Raw genomic sequence first — 19319 nt, forward strand, 5'->3', positions numbered from 1 at the left:
TACAGTCTGGGGTTCTTTGCTCCATTTGTGCATGTCCTATCAGCCTGTGCTGCTTTTTCCAGGCAGAACTTGAGTTACTTCTCTGTGTTTGGCCGTTATCAACAATGGGTTGGAGTTGGAAAGGAGAAGTGAGGTGTGTCTGGAGATAAAGTATTGTATCTTAAATCTCCATTGCATTATGAAAATGCAGGGAGATTTTCTCCTGGTGGTTTGGTCTTGTTCCTGGAAGTCTGGAATTAGAAGTCTGCTTTCTTTAGTGAAGTCATCATGAGAGGTAGGGTGATGTTGGGCCGGATCTGTTAGGATGAACGAACTGTCTAACCCAATCTGGCAAGACTCTTCTCATCTGGTCTTTAAGCACTGCCAGTTTTTCATGTCCCCTTAGTTGTGGTTTGTCTGTGTGCCGGGAGGGAGCGCAGCCTGCAGCAGCTTTCTAAGCCGGTGGGATCCTGAAATGTTTACATGCTCTTGAGGCCTTCCTGGTACTGTTTTTTTCTTAATCGGCACAAATTCTTTTAAAGTCTGGACTGCTGTTAGAAAAGAACAACTCTCTTTTAGTAAAAAGAATGTTCTTTTAAAGTTAGTTTTAGTCCAGCCTAACAAAGCTGTTTCTCAGGCTATCCAGTTGCTGCATAGAGGATGACTGAGGGGAGGGAGCATCCTTCAGCTGGTGTGAAAAAAAGCACTGGGGTGAGGTCTGTGTGACATCCTAGTTGGAGAGATTGCACCACCTTCTGGTGGAAGGCAGAGCAGCAGGTACCTTGGAATCCTTAGACCCTGAGAAAATTCTCAGCTCATAGGCTTGTTTTGTAGAACTTTGGTTTAGAGCCAATGCTGGCATTCTGCAGCATGAGTAAGGTTTGGAATGTGTGGAATTAGCATGTATTTTTGTAGAACTACAGTATGTCTTCAGGCAAAGTTTGAATACAAGAATCGCTGGGAACCTGAGCTAAGTGACTATACCCTTCAGAGTAGGAGCAAAAATTTTGTTGATTTTTTTTTGTTTTTGTTTTTGATTTTGAGACAGGGTTTCTCTGTGTAGCCTTGGCTGTTTCTACCTCCCAAGCGCTGGGATTGAAGGTGTGCGCCACCACTGCTCGGCTTGTTGAGCCTTTATACAGGGCTATAGTTACCTCCTGAAACCCTTATGAACAGAGATGGTTTTGAGGGTATGGAGAGGTTGTTGCTGTTCTGTTTGGACATAAAGTGTTCTCACCGTGAGCACCTAGTAGTATCCTCACAGGCATGAGGTGATAATACCTGCTATGTCTCTGTTTAGCTTGACAGTAACTAAATCTTCTTTAAAGGAGGGAAACTTAGAAGCCAAAGAGTAAAAACCATGCCTCTCTGTTGAAGATGTGGCAATAGAGGAGACTAATGGAATGGTTGCTTTCCTGAGCAGCCCCACTAGACAGCGTTCTTTTCCCCCTGTTTCCAGATGTTCTGTGCTGAGGGTGTGACTGTCTGGCAGATTGCTTGGCAAGCAGACAGGAGGCGCCATACCTAAGACTACAAACATACCTTCTTTAATTTTAAAATTGTATTTATTTTACGTATATGGGTGTTTTGTTTGTATATATGTCTGTGCATGCCCACCCAGAAGAGGGTGTTGGATTCCCTGGGACCAAAGCTACAGATGGTTGTGAGGCCTGGTGTGGGTGCTGGGAATTGAACCTGGGTCTCCAAGTGCAGTCAGCCCTCTTAACAGCTGAGCAATCTTTTCAGCTTTACAAACAATTTTTTTTAATGAAAAATGCACGCTTATTGAAGTAGGAAAATGTAGTAAAGAATTACCACACATCTAACATCTAGTTTAAGAATTAACCCATAATAATAATAATAATAATAATAATTTCATTTATAACATATTCACTCCTCAAACCTCAGCTCAGATATTGTATAATTTTTCTGTAAATATTTTGGTATGTATCTCTGAAAGATCGGGTCCTTTTATTTAAGAAAGGCACAATAAGTTCATGTTGTAAATTTTAATACTTCATAAAACCATCACATGTCTGATCAATGCTATGATGTGCCTAGTGAACTAGCTTGTTAAAAATAAGCTTCATGTGGCTTAGAATCCAAAATAGGTATACATATGTATTGCATCAAATCTGTCTTTTCCCCTGTACAATTTGTTAAAGAATTGAGGATGTTTATTAAGATGTTGATAGCATCTTTTAACAATGTCCTGTATTCCTGTTGCCTGTAAATTGCTAGCATAACTTGGGGATCTGAACTTGAGGTCCAGTGACATCAGCTTTAGAACATTCTCACTCACACTCCCCCTCTTTCTCTCTCTTTGTCCCCTCCCCTCTTTCCCCATCCCCCCTCTTTGTTTTTTCTCTCTCTCCCCTTTTTCCTTCTCTACTGAGACAGAGTCTCTCTTTGTAGCTTTGGCTGTTTGTCCTAGAACTCTCTATACAGACCAAGCTGGCCTTGATCTCCCAGAGGTCTCCCCGCTTCTTACTCCTGAGTGCTAGGATTAAAGGAGTCTCCACTATGCCTGGCAATAGTAATTTAATTATTCCCCCCTACACACACATACATGTATGTATATGCTGTATGTGATATACATACAGAGAACCACCAGTGTCCCTGCAAGCATGTACCCCAGCACTGGGCTTCCTTGATTTAACATGATGTTCAGCTTCAGCTCTGTTGCAGCATGAATCAGCTTTACTGCTATTTAGTGTTTTGTTAGAGGGCAAGCTGTAGGTGCTGTCCGTTTTCTTCATAAGTAGATGGGCATTTGGGTTCCCCCCACTTTGGGGGTGGGACTGTGATAAATAATGATGTGTCTTAATTTTTTCACTTTTACTTTTAAAAGTGAATGCATGTGCATTCACACTCAGGCTGCAGTGTGTATGGAGGTCGGACTACTTTCAGGAGACCATTCTCTCCTTCTAGCCTATGGGCTCCAGGTCTTCTGGCCTGGCCTGGCAGCACTCACCTTTAACCACTGAGTTGCCTCACACTGTGGAGATAATGCTTCTCTCTCTCTCTCTCTCTCTCTCTCTCTCTCTCTCTCTCTCTCTCTCTCTCAAAGATTTATTTATTTATTATATGTAAGTACACTGTAGCTGTCTTCAGACACTCCAGAAGAGGGTGTCAGATCTCATTATGGATGGTTGTGAGCCACCATGTGGTTGCTGGGATTTGAACTCAGGACCTTCGGAAGAGCAGTCAGTGCTCAAAACCGCTGAGCCATCTCTCCAGTCCTCATCTCTCTTTAAAAAACAAAACAAAACAACCTTTAGTGACTTTTTATACAGTATATTTTGATTGTATTATTTTTTCCTCCCCCAGCTCCTCCAAGATTCCCCTTACTTCTCCCTCGATGAAACTTCATGTCCTTTTCTCTCAGTTTCTCTCAGAACAAACAAATAAAACAAATGAAAAAGACAAAGCAAAACCTCACATACACATAACAAACAAGGATTCCATTTGTGTTGGCCAACTGCTCATGTCTGAGCGTGGAACCTGCCCTGCAGTGTAGTGATGTGCATGCCCAGAAAGCTGATGTGTTTTCCCTCTCTAGCCAGGTATAGCTGCAGACAGCGTCTTGGTTAAGGGTGGAACTTTGTGTTTGCCTCCCCTTCTCCGTGCTGGTGTCGTGTCTGGCTTGAGCTTTGAAGATTCATTTTTCTTGTCTATGTATGTACTCATTAGATGTTCTCATCAAGCTTACAGCATGCAGGTACACATTGTAACACTGTGTTACTATATATAACTATGTAGCTGTATCCATAGACATACACAGAGTAGAGCTGTTAGATGTTAGGAGATCAGCAAAATGGCCATTCTAGCCAGTCTTGGCAATTGGTGGTGATGAAGTAGAACACTGATGTTTGTATACATGTACATGATAGATAATCTCAAGAAGTAAACGTTACTAGTACTGATGAGAATGGTAGTACCAATATCTTTATAGAGAGGCTATAGTTTCTTTTTTTTTCCCCCCAAAGACTTATTTATTATTATACTTAAGTACACTGTAGCTGTCTTCAGACTCGGCAGAAGAGGGCGTCATATCTCACTATGGGTGGTTGTGAGCCACCATGTGGTTGCTGGGATTTGAACCTTTGGGACCTTTGGAAGAGCAGCCAGTGCTCTTACCCGCTGAGCCATCTTGCCAGCCTGAGACTATGGTTTCTAAAATACTTTTGACATATATTTTTAAAATATGTGTTAAATAGTTGGAATTCTTTTCTTTTATGTCTTTAGTTATGAAAATTCTAAGGACTGGGAGGTGTATGCAGTCTTTGTGCATATAGTCACTTACAGTGACACAGAAGTTAATATTTTGCTCTTTATTCTTCTGAGGCAGTTTTCCTCTTCTTTTTCTTAAAGGAAGCAAAACATTTCAGATACGTTGCTTCTTGCTCTTTCTGCTCTGTAGTAAATGTCCTTCTAAAGTTGGCACATATCATTTCTTATGCAATTTTGTGCATTAACAGCAGATTTGGGATCATAACTATGTGCTAGCATTTGTATGTTTTATATTTCCAACATGCCCACTCTAGCCTTGTTCATGTAAGGCCCATGCTCTACTCCCAAGCTAAAGCCTGTGCTCTACTCCTAACCTAGCCCTAAGGTTTGTGGGGTTTGTCGGTAATGGCGAAGAGTACTGTGGCTTGTTCATCTTGGCATGTATAGAGTGTGATGTGAGTGGTACACTTCATGGCTGTGCCACACTGCCTTCCTTCCTTAATTAAATATAAGGACTTTGTTGCCTTCACTTGTGAATAAAGTGCCATTTTTGCAGTGAACATCTGTGTATTGTGACCTTGCCATTGAAGAAAGAGGTTTGGGGTTAGACACCTGGCCTGGAATTCTTCTTCTTTTTTTCCCCCCAAGACAGGGTTTCTCTGTGCAGTCCTGGCTGTCCTGGAACTCACTCTGTAGACCAGGCTGGCCTCGAACTCAGAAATCTGCCTGCCTATGCCTCCCCAGTGCTGGGTTTAAAGGCGGCGTGCGCCACCACGCCCGGCTGGCCTGGAATTCTGGGCCTAATGTGGAGGTCAGAGGCCAACTCTATGGAGTTGCTTCTCTCCTCCCACCTTCATGTGGGAGGGGTTGTAGTGATTGAGTTCAGGCAGATAGCTAACCCAGCACATCTCTGAATCACTATCTCACCAGCCTCCTTCCTGGTTCTTGCCCAAAGCTTGTCTACAAATTGTTCTGGAAACACCAGTATGACTTACGATACTTGTTAGGTAATATTATTATTTGTCATATTGCACGTTTGTTTGTTTGCACTTGATCCCTGCACTAGGAGTAAGCTTAGCAAAGCCAAGGACTTTGTTGCCTTCACTGTCTTTGCTTGTCATAAAATAAGCATAAAATATTCATTAAGTGGATGAATGTTCTATGAATTTGGTCATCTAAAAGCTTGAAGGTAGATTGAACAGATAAATTGGCTATGATGGCTTATTAAATTAAATTAATTACTTTAAATTAATTATTATTATTAAGCATTGTCCAAATGAGGAAACTGAAACAGTAACCAATTGGTCTCTTTGGGCCACATATCTTTATAGCAATAACAGAATGCCTTTTCTCTAGGTTTGGCTCAAGCACTTTTTTGAGGGGTTGAGGACTTTTAGTTTGTGTGCCCCTACCTCCTTCCCAGAGCAGGTCTCTTGTGGCCCAGGCTATCCTTGAACTCCTGATCTTCCTGCTTCTACCTCACCACCGTGCCAGTTTGTTCTAAGTCCTCTTCCTCCTCCTCCTCCTCCTCCTCCTGCTTCATGGTTGCTTAGTACTTGGGGTATGATAAAGTGCCATTCATGTTCACAGAGTTAATGAATGACGGTGCATTTTAACTCTGGTTTTCTCTCAAGGAGAACTGTGGGTAATAAATGGTTAACTACCAAAAAAGCCAGAGGAAAAAAGACTTGAATAAGTAGATCCCAAAAGTTTGCTTTTGAGAAGACATAGCCATATGTTCATAGGCTATGCCAGGTGAAGGTCCATGCACACGTTAGTCCTGTAGTCAGTTAACTCAGAAAGAGTGGAAGCATCCCTGTCTAAGAAGAAAATCTTGGAGTTTATTTACTTTCCTTAGAATACAATCAAGGAAAAGAAGGTGTACTGAGATCCCTGTGGGAGCCAGGGATGGCTCCTAATGTTTAGCCCCAGGCATAAATGGGAATAAAAGAGATTTACTATAGATCAGGCACTGAGCCAAGTGCTTTACAGACATTATATCTTTAGCCTTGCCATTACGTGGGTGGTAGTGTCCATATCTTATAGGTAAGAAATCTTAATCACTCAGTAAATTAGTTAAGCCACTTAGCAATTTGCACCTAGTTCCCCCCTTCTCAAATTTCTGTTCCTGTCTTGACCAGTTTTTCTCTGTAGTAGAAAATGATGCAACGGACATATAGACATTTAGAAAAGAATGGACTCACAGAAGTAAAAATAGAATAAGCTTAGTTCTATAAGCTTCTTAGAGAAACCCACTGCAGTAATAGTTCTACTATGAAGCAGCTATCTCATTTTGCCCCAAGTTGATCTATTTGGGGGATTTTTTTTTTTTAGCTTATATTTCATTAATGGAAGTCAAATGTGTACCTTGCTGCATGGAGCTTAATAGTACCCTCATTTCTGCTTTCTTCATTGTATTTGTGAAGGTTTGGTGGCTGCACGAACAATTTGGTTGTAATGTCATGATTTTCTGCTGGTGAACTTGCTCTGACTTGCTGTGTGTTGTGATGCCCATAAGATGGCGCTGCTGGTGCTTTAGTGCCAGACTAAGGGAAGAAGCACCTATTGTAGCTGTACATAGATGGGGCTACTCAAGAGCCGGCCGGCCGGGGCTTTAGGGTCTCTAGTTGCTTTCCTTCTGGGAAGACTCGTTTTGAGTCCTCAGGAGAGGTGATAGGGCTGTGCTGGTATATGCTTTTTGAGCGTACATAGCCAGGACAACATAGCAAAATCCCATTACGTTCATGTACATACACACATACACAGTGTACACAGTGTGTATGTGGCTTAGTGGTGGTGCACATGCCTTTAGCATGTACAAAGCCCTCTACTTGATTCCTGGCACTGCAGGAACATGAAAGATAAACTGCTACAACAGAGAAGAAACATCCATACCTCTTTTCTCCCACTCCATTCAGAGAGCCTTTTGATTGCAGGATGTTCTCATTTGTTAGGCAGTGTGCTGGAAATGTTGGGTGGAGGAATCCTGCTGGCCGGCAGGCAGCACAGGGTGTGGTCTATGAGCCTTACTTATATCAGTCTGAGTGAAAATCACCTGGGTTCTAGTCCCTCAGCTGCTCTCCCCAGTCAGCAGCAAGTGTTATTTCTTTGTTGCTTGGCTGCAGAGTCTAGCTGCTAGTTTAGAACTGTGGGGATATCTTCTTGTTTTATGGCAGTGGAGAGCAGAGTTTTTTCCCTCTAGTAATTAATGGAGCTGAAATGAAAAGTCTCTTTTATTATATGGGTTTTTTTTTTTTTTTTTTTTTGGTTTTTCGAGACAGGGTTTCTCTGTGTAGCCCTGGCTGTCCTGGCACTCACTTTGTAGACCAGGCTGGCCTCGAACTCAGAAATCCGCCTGCCTCTGCCTCCCGATATATGGGTATTTTTGAGACAGGGTTTCACTCAGTAGTTCAGGCTAGCTTCAGACTTGCTTTGAAATTCTTCCTTTTTAGCCTCCCAGTAGCTGAGATTACACACATCGACCATTTTGTCGTGTTAAAATGAAGTCTAAATGGCTTGTGTCTTCCCCGCCCTCATTTATTTCTACTTGGGCAAGTTAATCAGCTTTCTTAAATCTGAGTTTTCTTTACTTAAAAACTGGGCTACACATGGCTGCTGTGAGGATATAACAGAATAATATATATTGTCCTGTTACATTATATATATAGTATGTGTTATATATGTGTGTATCTTCACACAGAACTTGTTATATAGCACGTACTCACTACAATAGCTAACTGTGGCGAAGACAGGCAGTATTGATGATTACTATTGAACACTTAGTCAAATACTGTTGTTGTCTGACTTTTATATTGTATTGACAAGTGATCACCTGTCCATGAGGCTTAACATACTATACTCAAAATCAATTTCCAGGTTTTTCATCAGTGTGTCTGGCCATCCGAATTAGTAGATGTTTCTCTTTGGAGCTGGCCATATCTGCCACAGGAGGCTGGATTGTTCAAACCCCTGTTTCTTTTCTTTAATGGAAGGAGTGGGCTCTAGTCTCTCTTAGGTTAAAATTTGATTATGTATATCTTGCTTGCTCTTTTCCTTTGGGCATCTTGGAGCAGTGATTAAAACATATTTCATTTCATAGGTTGGGAGCTTTCATTGCGGCTTCTCTGGTCTTGTCTACCTGGCCCTTCCCTTCCCTTGCTAGTTAGTACCCGCTGAGCTGGTTTGCTCTCCCCACCCCCTCTTTGATATTGTTCTCCTCCTCCTCTCTCTCTTCCTTTCCCCTCCCCTTTCCATTTACTCTTACGTTCTCCCCTCCTCCTCCCTCTCCCTGGTTTCTAGCTCCTTTTTGCGTTCTGTTTGTGTTACTGAGGGCAGTGCTCCAATTACCTCATATTTGGAGAGAGGAAGCGGCAGCCAATCCGGTTTCTGTCTGCTTTTAGGTCAAGTGATTTCTGAACTGCAGTGAGATGCTTTGAAATTTGTCTTGTTGCAGCTCTGAGCCTGTAAGATGGCTGTCTGAATCGAGCGGCTGGAAGAGACAGAGAGAGGCGGGGAGGGAGGGAGAAAGGATTGGAGGGATTGCCGGCATAGTGCATGTTTTTTGGTTTTTGGTTTTTTTGAATGTGCATCGAGTCCGATGAAGCCGACATTGGAATGTCTCTGGGATCCGAGGACTGATTTAACTGCTTTATTTTCTGAGATTGAGAGAGGAAAGAAATGGGAAATTCACTGGGCTGTGTTAAGGAGCCGAAAGAGTCCATAGCTGTTCCTGAGAAGGCTCCCATATCTCCTAAGAAGAGGGTTCGGTTCAAAAGGAAGTGGAGAGGGAAGAAAATCCTTACTCCAGAAGCATCTCCCAGGGAGGAAGCTTTGGAAGGCACTGGAGTCATTGAAGAGACTGAAACCCTAACGAAGTTAACAGCGAGGCTCCCAAAGGAGCCCGGAGTGGGAGGGGCAGAGCACCCCCCATCAGACATTTTCCTGCCCGGAGACTCCGCTCCCAACTCAGGGGTGGGCGATCAAGGGATGATTGTGCAGGTAAAGGAGAGCTTCCAAGCAGAGATCCAGACTGCTCACCTTTTGTTGGAGAATGAGTCATCAGTTGTTGGAGGGGCCTGGGATTCCCTGGAAGAGGGTATGACAGTCATTGCTCACCTGCTTGATAACCCAGCAGAAAGGAACTGTGAGAAGTCTGTGAGCCAACTGGTGGAATTTCCGAGGACAGCATCCTGCAGCAGCAGGGCTGTGCTGCTGCCTTTGCAGGGAGAGACTGCAGTGGAGCAGGGAGGCACTCTGCTCAGACATCGACATCGGAGCAGCACTTTGCCTCGGACGGACTGCCCCTCTGAAACAGCAGATCAAGACCAACCTTCAGAGGGCTGGAGTGTGGGGGGAAGAACCAAGAGTGTTCCAAGTGCCCCTCCCACAGGTTCTTGGATTGCTAAGTGTTCTGTTGCTTCATCAATACCAAAACAGTCAGGAGACCCTATTCACACAGAGCCTACCCATGTAGGTCTCGTGTCCCGCAAGGGTCCCATATTGCCTGTTTCTCAGAGTGATTTATCTGTCAGTGGCATCACTGTGAGCATTTTGCCATCCTCCTCTGGCTATGGCAGCGATGGGCTGCGCCTGCATGGAATCCGGCCTGAAGATACAGAACCTGAAAAGACCTCCACACCCTTCTCAGAAGAGGATGGTACCCTGTCTTTGGAGGCAAGCCATACTGATCGTGGGGTCTGGAGGAGGTGGATGGTGTATTTGGGATAATCAAACTGTCTGTTTGGATTTCCTTCCTCTCAGGCATATCGAAGTGGAGTGTGGTAAGCAGTAAGGATCTTGGAGTATTTCAAACTTACCCCTATATGGGGAGTGTGAGTTAGTGATGGCTAGGGGTTGGCAAGCATAATCTATTTCAAGTCTGTCTCTTGATGCTTAAAACCAAGTCTTGTTGGCTCTGGGGAAATCTCAGGTTTTGAGTATCCATGTAGCATAATTGCTGAGGTTATCTGGTAGGATTATCTTTCAAGGTGCAGTTCTGGGCATTCCTCATACTCAGTCAGGGCTGTTGGTTTGTTTGCCCCCTTCAAGAAGTTGTTATGTAGCACAAAGGGTAAAGGGAAGCCTAGCTTAATTTCTAACATTAACATGGGAGTGTGAGGGATCATGAAGACTTGGGGAGCATGGCAGCTGTCTTCAGGGTGCTTGCTCTTCTCTCTGGAGAGTGGTGTTCTTAGCAGAGCTGATGCAATCGCTTCCCTGTGAGGATGTATCTAATGATAGCACTCACTGAGTGTTTGTATGGAAGGAGAGGGCTCTTCCCCCTTGACTTCTAGTGCTAAGATTAAAGGAGATCAGGGGATGTGGAAGAGGGGCAATGGGGAGAGGAGAAGGGGAGGAGAGGGAGAAAGGGAGAGTGAGTGGATGAGATGGGGCAGCTTGAAAGTTCAAAACTCCAAAGTTTATCTTGTGATTGAACTTGTTTAGGGCTTTAACATGTCTTGTCAGGCAACAATAACTGCTGTGAATATTTCTAGGGTTCAAAACTGAAAATTCAGAAATCTGGACACCAAACTAAGGTCATAGGAAGATTCTGGATAACACACTATGTAGCTGTAGGCCGTTAACGGTTGAATTTTCATTGGCAGGCCTTTGCTGCATACGAAATACAAACCTTAGAGATGCAAAACAGTTGGATTGTTTGTTTGTTGGCTAAGCTATGGACAAATGATACTAATTACAAAGATGTCCTGATCTATAAGGGTAACCTGTAAGGGTAACCTACCTGTTTGATACCAACACGAGGCTATAAGGATAAACTCAAAATTTAAGGTGACCAATTTCTACTTTGGTGATAAATTCACTCTCTGATAGGCCATCTCAGTACCATCTGTTACTACAATTCGGAGACACCATTGAAAATATCTCTTGGGCTGGATGTGTAGCTCTCGTTGTGACAATGTCTGCCTAGCAAACACAAAGCTCTAGTTTAGTCCTTACCACTACTAAACTGGGCTTGGTGGCACATGCCTATAATCACATCACCCATGAGATGGATATAGAAGGTTCGGAAGTTCAGGGTTATTCTCTCCTACATAGTGATTGATACACTAAAGATCTCACTAAGATATGTGAGATATGTGAGAGCTTGTCTTATGGAGGGAAGCAACAAAAACAAGAGGACTGGCTGGCAAGATAGATTAGTGGGTAAAAGCACTTGCTGCTTACTGATCTGAGTCTGACTCCCAGAACTGGTGTAAAGATAGAAGACTGACTCTGCAAAGTTGCATTCTGACTTCCACACAGGCTCTGTGACATGTGTGCCCACACACAGTAATAAGCTAACTTCAAAAACATAAATAAAGTCGGAGGCTTTGATAGACTGGAATAAAATAAGAGTATGCATTGTGGTAGGATAAAAGGCAGGGGAGCTGCGGGAGCCAGTATTTGGGATTTGTTGGGTAAGAGAATGTCAGAGGCAATATTTATTTATTTAATGGGGTAGATATTGAATAGTTGAAGTAAAGTCTAGTGCTGAGGTGGTTTATAGTTTAAACAAATACCATTAAAGTTAATATTTTGGAATCATAATATTATATAAGATTCATATAAGATGGTCATAATCAAAAGTGAGGCCTTCCCCCCACCCCATTTTTTTGATTTTTGGAGACAGGGTTTCTCTGTGTAGCCCTGGCTGTCCTAGAACTTGCTTTGTAGGCCAGGCTGGCTTCTAGCTCACAGAGATCTGCCTGCCTCTGCCTCCTCAGTGCTGGGATTAAAGGTGCCAGGCACCATGTACAAACCACGTGTAAGACTTTTCCGAGAGGATGGCGTGGGAACGTTTTGGATGTCAGTGCATGTCAGTCCTAGATACTGAGCCGTGCCCAGTAGTGGCACTTTTCCATCTGCTGTGTCTTCTGTGAGGTAAGGTTCTCTGCAGTTCTCTGGGAACTATAAAAGGTTGATGGAAAGTCTTTTGGCCAGTGAGTGATCTGTAGTTTGGTATTATTACCAGTAGGATGATTCTTTTGCTGTTTGGTCTGTGAGTTGCGTTGGTATATGATATTTTCTGAGCAGTAATGGTACCTCTCAGCCAAGTTCAGTCAGACTACTCTGGAAGAGCCAAATGTAACAAACTAAATGATTGAGTCTCCATGTAGACATCTGACATGCTTCCGAGGCTCTGTGTTCATAATGGGACTATGGAGCGACATATATTTCCTAAGAAATAATTTCTTAGATTAAATGTGAAATTTCTTCAGAATGAAATCCTTCAAGCCACAGGGCATGAAATCTTCATAGTCTCTGTGTGACATGTGTCTTCAAGAAGCTTGTCCCTTACTTGCCAGCTAGTCACAGCACAGCCAGGAAGGGAGAGAGCAGTATGTTCTCACCCCATAGGCGTTTGTAGATGTGGAGTGGGACTCACATCTGCTTTGAGTGTGAGCTCCCTCTGTAGGGAGTGGGCGTGTGAGGAGCAGCTGAGGCTGGCCGCACACCTCCTGGCTCAGGATTGTTTGCTTTTATTGTGTTTGGTTTCTAGTATGTTAGAGTAGTAGTACATCTCAGAGAATAATGTGAGTTAGAGTGGCATTTGTCTTAGCAAAACTTGTCCTGTCTCCTGCTGATTGGCTCAGGGCATGCTCCTGTGGCTTTGGCAACACAAGCTTACCTGAGTGAATTTGCTGCTTCTCAGACATGGTAGCTGATGCCTATGCATGCCAGGTGCATGTTTTAAATAATAGAAGGTAATAGTGGTACAGTTGAAATTTCCATTGTCAAGAAATAGTTAATGTAGAAGCAGGATGCTCAAGGGCAGCTGACAGGCGGGGTTTGCAGAGTGCTAAGTAGACTTGGATTTAAAGCTCCATGGAGCAGGCTAATAGCAGTGTGCTTTGATGTCAGACAAAGGCCTCTGTGGCCCCTTATTTCTCTCAGGATTCTGCTCCTTTCTGCCATCAATACCTAGAATATTTTATTTCATTTAAATAAGGAAAACTGTTGAAAACCCTTTCATCTTCCCATCTTGGTTTCTACCACCAATCTCCTGTCCATACAGTAGTGAGGAAGTGAACTTCATACCAGTGTCCTTCCTCACACCTTGGAGTCCCTTCAGCTTCAAGTTTCAGGAGAGTTGTTATATAAGGCTGGGGCCAGAATGAGGGCAGCTGGTATACTGGTTTTTGAGCCTAATTAGCCATTTCAGTTTATAGCTACCCTTTCCTCATTTCTCTGCTTCGATTATAGAGAATTGTTTTACTTACATTGGTTTTGTATTATAAGAGAAAAGCAAAACTAAACACGATATTACTGGAAGAATGTAGAAAATAGTTTTGATTAGGGCTTTGATTTTTTTAGAAAGACTTTTGTTTCTTTTTAAATATGTAAGTAGAAGCTGGGCACGGTGGGTCAGACCTATCCAGCACTTGAGGGATAAAGGCAGGAGCAGCAGAACTTCGTGGTTCTCGCCTACATTGTAAATTCCATCCTAGCCAGGGCTATGTGAGACCCTCATCTCAGAAAAACAGATCAAACAAAAAAATGTATGTAATTAAAAACATTACTGTAGAGTTACTATTTTAGGTCAACTATGCAACTTAGTGCAACTCTGTCAAAAAGGAAACACTCTAGAGACAGTTACTGAAGTGTTTATGAAGAAAGTAATATTTGTGTGTGTGTGTTTAAATATATAATAACAGGGGAGGAGTAAAAAAGTAAAGAAGGCGTGTGGCTGAAGCAAGGTAGCTATGAGATGGTAGTGAAACTGGGTGCTGGGTACATAACAGCTTTTACTGTTATCCCTTGGTATGTTTTTGAAATTTTACATTTCAAGTGGTAGATTAAAGAAAATGAACTATTAACAGTAGTGATAAAATTATTATATAATACATATACTGAAAGGGACAATAATCTAGATATGTACAGCTGACATGTTTATGAATGGAACAGATTGTCTGGATTTGAATCCCAGCTCTGTAGCTTACAGTATATCTGTATGCCTTGTAAATTTGTATATAGTGGCTAACAATAGCATGTACTTGGTAGGGCTACTGTAAGAGTAAAATAAATTGAAAGGGAAGTGCAATACATGGTACCAAAGTCATTTAAAGAACTTTACAAATAACATGAAAAGGACAATTCTCTTAGAAATAGGGAAACACAGGAACAAGCACGCACATGCATGTGTTCTCTCTCTCTCTCTCTCTCTCTCTCTCTCTCTCGCACACACACACACACACACACAAAGTCCTACAGATGCCACATGCACGTGAGAACAAGATGCCATTTTATACTATTCATGGCAGAAAAACCTTGAAAATGCCCACTGCAGGAGGATTTGATCTCTGGGGCAAATATAAATTGGTTCTGTGATCTAGGGTAAAAATTCCCATACCTTATGACCTTGGTCTTTCTTTCTGCTTACCTCCCTTATGGGATTCTGAATTAGAACTCCTGGCTTCTCATACTGGTATAAATGCCTTCTCTTTACTCCCCAGATACACATGGCTAGTAGATTACCCTGGCTGGATATCTCTAATGAGCTATGCACTGACCCTCATTTATCTCTTGAATGAAAGTTTTCATGGTGGGATGCCTGCTGTCTAGAGGTTTGAGGTCAGCTGGAAATTTAAGGGAACCATAATCAACTATGTATTTGCTCAGAGCATCTAGTCATTTCATCTCTTGAGGCTTATATAGAGTTACAGGTCCAGCTCTGCAGCCGAGTATTCCAGTGCCTCCATAATCGAATTTCTGTCCAATCTTTTCTTCTTTCTTTTCTCATTTCAACTTTGCCATCAACCCTTTCTTTACCCCCAACCCCAGGGTGTGTGTCAGAGTCTCACTACATAGCCTAGGTTGGCCTCAGGTAATTCTATCTCAGTGTCCAGTTTCTTTTCTTTCCCTTTCCCTCTTTCGTTCGTTCTCTTCTTTCTTCTTTCCTTCCTTCCCCTCTCTCTCTCTCTCTCTCTCTCTCTCATTGTTTTTTGAGACACGGTTTCTCTGACTATCCTGGAACTCACTTTGTAGACCAGGCTGGCCTCGAACTCAGAAATCCACCTGCCTCTGCCTCCCAAGTGCTGGGATTAAAGGTGTGGGCCACCATGCCCGGCTTCAGTTTGGAATTCTTTTTCCTTTCTCTTTTTCAATTTTGTAACAGCCTAAGGAGGAATCTAAATTAGGCTCTTTGAGAAATCTTGATTGTTGCAGAGCACAGTGAACTTCCGCCCCCGTCCCCCAGACTCTGTTTGGAGTGTTACTGTGATTATTACTTATTGGGCACTGAGTTACTAACAACATTCATGAAACTGTTAGATATGACAAAGGATAAGATGAAATTTTAAGCTCCAGATACCAATTTAATAAACAGAAATTAATTGTGTTTGAGTTTTTATACAGTTTTGTTATTAGCCTTCCAATGAAGTTATAGCCAGATCATGACCAAAAAGCAAAATCAAACAAAATAACTATGTCATCATGGGCTTGTTCAGTTTCTACTAATTTGGATAGGGATCAGGTGACATAATCCATTTAAAGAAAAGGAGAGACAAAAGGCCAAGAAGGGTTAATTATTTTTATTGGGAGTATTACTTGAAGTATTGAATGTAATTATATGTTAACCTCAATATTAAAAAGTTTTAAAGGTGGATCTTTGAGTTCGATGCCAGCCTGGTCTACAGAGTGAGTTCCAGGACAGCCAGAGCTATACAGAGAAGCCCTGTCTTGAAAAAACCAAAACAAAAACAAAAAAGAAAAAGTAAATCTTAAGAAAGAAAGAAAGAAAGAAAGAAAGAAAGAAAGAAAAAAGGAAAGAAAGAAAGAAAAAAGGAAAGAAAGAAAAGAAAAGAAACCCTGTTTCAAAAACTAAACCAAACCAAACAAAAACAAAAAACAAAAAAGATTTTTAAAGGGACAATGAGAGATGCCTCAGTGAATAAAGGTTCTTGCTGCCCAGCTGAATTCCATCTGTAGAACCTACATGTTGTGGAGCAAGCACAGGTGCCACCAACACATGTGATAGATAAGTAAGTAGGTAGGTAGATAGATAGACAGATATTGAACTGTCTTTTTTTTTTGGGGGGGGGGGTTCAAGACAGGGTTTCTCTGTATAGCCCTGGCTGTCCTGGAACTCACTGTGTAGACCAGACTGGCCTCGAACTCAGAAATCCACCTGCCTCTGCCTCCCGAGTGCTGGGATTAAAGGCGTGCGCCACCACTGCCCGGCGAGCTAACTGTCTTTAAGAGGTTGGATGGCTGACTTGGTAAGAAAAGGGCTTCCTGTGCAAACATGCGGACCAGAGTTCAGATCCCCTGCAGCCATATAAAAAGTCAGAAATAGTGGCTATGTAGCTTAACTGGTGAGTTCCACATTTAGTAAGAGACCCTATTTCAAAAACAAAACAAAACAAAACAAAAACCAAAGAAACAAACCAAAAAGATGAGCAATGATAAAAGAGGAAGATGCCCAGCGTTGACCTTCCCATGCCTGTATGCACACACATACACGACTGCTTTCCCACACACGCCTTCGTGAATTTTAAGGGCTGGTAGATAACTCAGTAAAGTGCTGTGTTGCTAACTCAGGGACCTGAGTTTGATCCCCAGAACTCATGTATAAAAAGCCAGGCATGGTAACTTGGCAAGTGGTGACTAGCCAGTTCTCTCCTTATATTCCATGGGTCCTGAGAGAATTTAACTCAGATTGTTAGGCTTGGCGGCAAGTACTCTTTGGCCGCTGAGTCATTTTTCCAGCCCCAGGTTAACGCTTTTTAGAGTGTTTATGTTATTTATAAAGCACCCATAGCCTAGTAGTCACTAACCCACTGTTATGCAACTAGATTCCTATGGTTTGGAATCAAATTTCTGGAGACCCAGACTCAGAAAATTCTTAAAAAGAGATGTAGGTGATATTTCTAAAGAAATCACTCATGAGAGACCACAGCCTTACAGTTTTGTGGAAGAGTTGGGGGAAGGATTGAGGGAACCAGAGGGGTCAAGGACACTATAGAAAAAAACCCAACTAACATGGGCCCATAGGTGCTCAAAGAGCCTGAACCAATAACCAAAGAGTGTACATAGACTGGACCTACACCCACTACACATTAGTTGTAGATGTGCAGCTTGGTCTTCCTGTGGGTCTCCTAACAATTGGAGTAGGGGATTTCTCTGACTGGGAATCTGTGGCCTGTCTTTTGAGCCTTTTCCACTAGCAGGGATGCCTTGTCTGGCCTCAGTGGGAGAAGATGCACTTAGTCCTGATGAGACCTGATATGTCTGGGCAAGTTGGTACTCAGGAGCAGGACTCCTCTTCTCTGAGGAGAAGGGGAGTGAGGAAAGGAGAATAGGAGAGTGGGGATGGGGGGAGAGGAGGGAGGGGACCCTGATCGGGATATATGTACAATGAATGAATAAATAAATAAATACATAAGAATAAAATTGTTCATGAAGTAGCTTTACTAATTTAAAAAAAAGGATTTGATAACAAAGATATTCGGATAGCATTTTTAATATAATCAGAAGTGTTCTAAATCAATTTCATACACAGTTTAACTTTATTATTGCTTTATTTGTGGAGGGGGTATAGATGTATATGGAAGTGCATGAGTGTGTGCAGGTGTGCAAAGGTTTACAACACATAACATGTTCCTTAATTGTACTGTACCTTTTTTTTTTCTTACTGAACCTGCAGCTTTCCAATTGCCTAGTTTAGCTGGCCAGTGAGTTCCAAGACTCTAGCTATCTCCACTTCCACAGCACACTACAACACCTGGCTTTTCCTCAGATACTGGGATCCTTGTATGTTGTTACACTTTACACTAACTGAGCCATTCTTCCCAGTCCACTGCTTTTTGTTGTTGTTGTTTGTTTCTCTATCCCTGTTATATTTCCACTCATATGTCATCATTTGGGAAAGTAATATTGGGATAGCATTAATATATTGTGGTATGGTGTGTCTTCACTAAATTTTTGACGACAAATGCCTCATTTCGAGTTTTCTCCTTTTTTCACTCAGCTATCTTCTGCTTACTAAACCATTCCAAGTGTCTGAGTGGTCTATTAACATTGCTGGTCACGCAATTACTTGCTTACCTCTGTCTCAACACTGCTTTCTCTGTAAACTGTATCCCTAACTGAATTGTTTAAACCCAAGGCAAAACTATGCTTTTATTTTGAGCTTTTAAAAGAGTGTTTTCTTGGGAACTTATAACAGAATGGATAGATAAACATGTAACTTCTTTTCTTTTCTATACTACTTGGTGTAGGATTAAGATATTTGGATAATGCTTATGGGATTATTAGGAAACGTTATGCTTGTGAGAATGCCTCAGAGAAGGAATTAACTGAGCTCTGTGTAGTATATGATGGGAGGAGACATGTGTAGTCTCTGGCATGGCTGTCCTCTTACAACTCAGATAGGGGAGGAACCCTGAAATGGAAGCTGGATCTCTACATTTGCGTGCTCTGGTAAATGCATCTGCAGACCCTAGCCGACCGGATGCATGCCACATGAGAAATCACAACAAGAGAAGGACAGAAGTCAGATTTAATTACTGGGATGCTTACAATCAGTTTATAGTCTAGAAATGGTTATAATCCAAGCATGGTACTTTTTCCTTTCCCAAAGGAAGCCAAACATTTTCTTGTCTCATTAGGCTGTGTTGCAAATCTGAAGTAAAGTTGTTCACTGAAGTCGTTTTAAGCCAGGGCCTGGAGAAATTGCTTAAGTAGTTAAGAACCTTTTGGGGGTCCCCAAGTCCAGTTTCAGGGGTTCCAATGCCCTCTTCAGGTACTGCATGCATGTGATGTACAATACATGTGGGCAAAACTTAAGTATAACAATTTTTTTTTTTGGTTTTTCGAGACAGGGTTTCTCTGTGTAGCCCTGGCTGTCCTGGCACTTACTTCGTAGACCAGGCTGGCCTCGAACTCAGAAATCCGCCTGCCTCTGCCTCCAGAGTGCTGGGATTAAAGGCATGCGCCACCATGCCCAGCTAACAATTTTTTTAAAAAGTAGTTTCAGTTGGCAGTCATTAGTGAGACAGATATGGTTATTTTGGTTAAATAATTAAAATTCAATTTTTTGGTAAAGAACTCAAATGCTCAGATTTCATTTTGCTAATTCTTTGCCTGTTACATTTCACCAATTTTAT

The 19319-nt window shown here is 42.3% G+C and overlaps 1 protein-coding gene and 1 long non-coding RNA gene across 18 annotated transcripts in view; one reads left to right on the forward strand and one right to left on the reverse strand.

The window, feature by feature from the left end:
• The window catches only part of Macf1 (microtubule actin crosslinking factor 1), a 341227-nt gene that overhangs the window by 155808 nt on the left and 166100 nt on the right, over positions 1 to 19319 (forward strand). The window contains exon 1 of one of the 17 annotated variants that reach the window (XM_085838987.1): positions 8778 to 9885. The exons of the other annotated variants lie outside the window; for them this stretch is intronic. Coding sequence (XP_085695113.1) covers positions 8890 to 9885 — 996 coding nt within the window. The 5' untranslated portion in view covers positions 8778 to 8889. Of the gene's footprint in view, positions 1 to 8777; positions 9886 to 19319 lie in introns of those variants that run through there. 17 annotated transcript variants of the gene reach the window in all.
• LOC147004216 (uncharacterized) lies at positions 8 to 9481 on the reverse strand. Its single transcript, XR_015047317.1, has 4 exons — positions 9328 to 9481; positions 8560 to 8701; positions 7108 to 7426; positions 8 to 530 (listed from the first exon to the last, which is right to left on the reverse strand). It is a non-coding gene; the product is annotated as an uncharacterized LOC147004216 (long non-coding RNA).

This window comes from Mus caroli, unplaced genomic scaffold (assembly GCF_978045245.1).
Source record: "Mus caroli unplaced genomic scaffold, Mus_caroli_1 scaffold_6, whole genome shotgun sequence".
NCBI classification, from domain to species: Eukaryota; Metazoa; Chordata; class Mammalia; order Rodentia; family Muridae; genus Mus; species Mus caroli.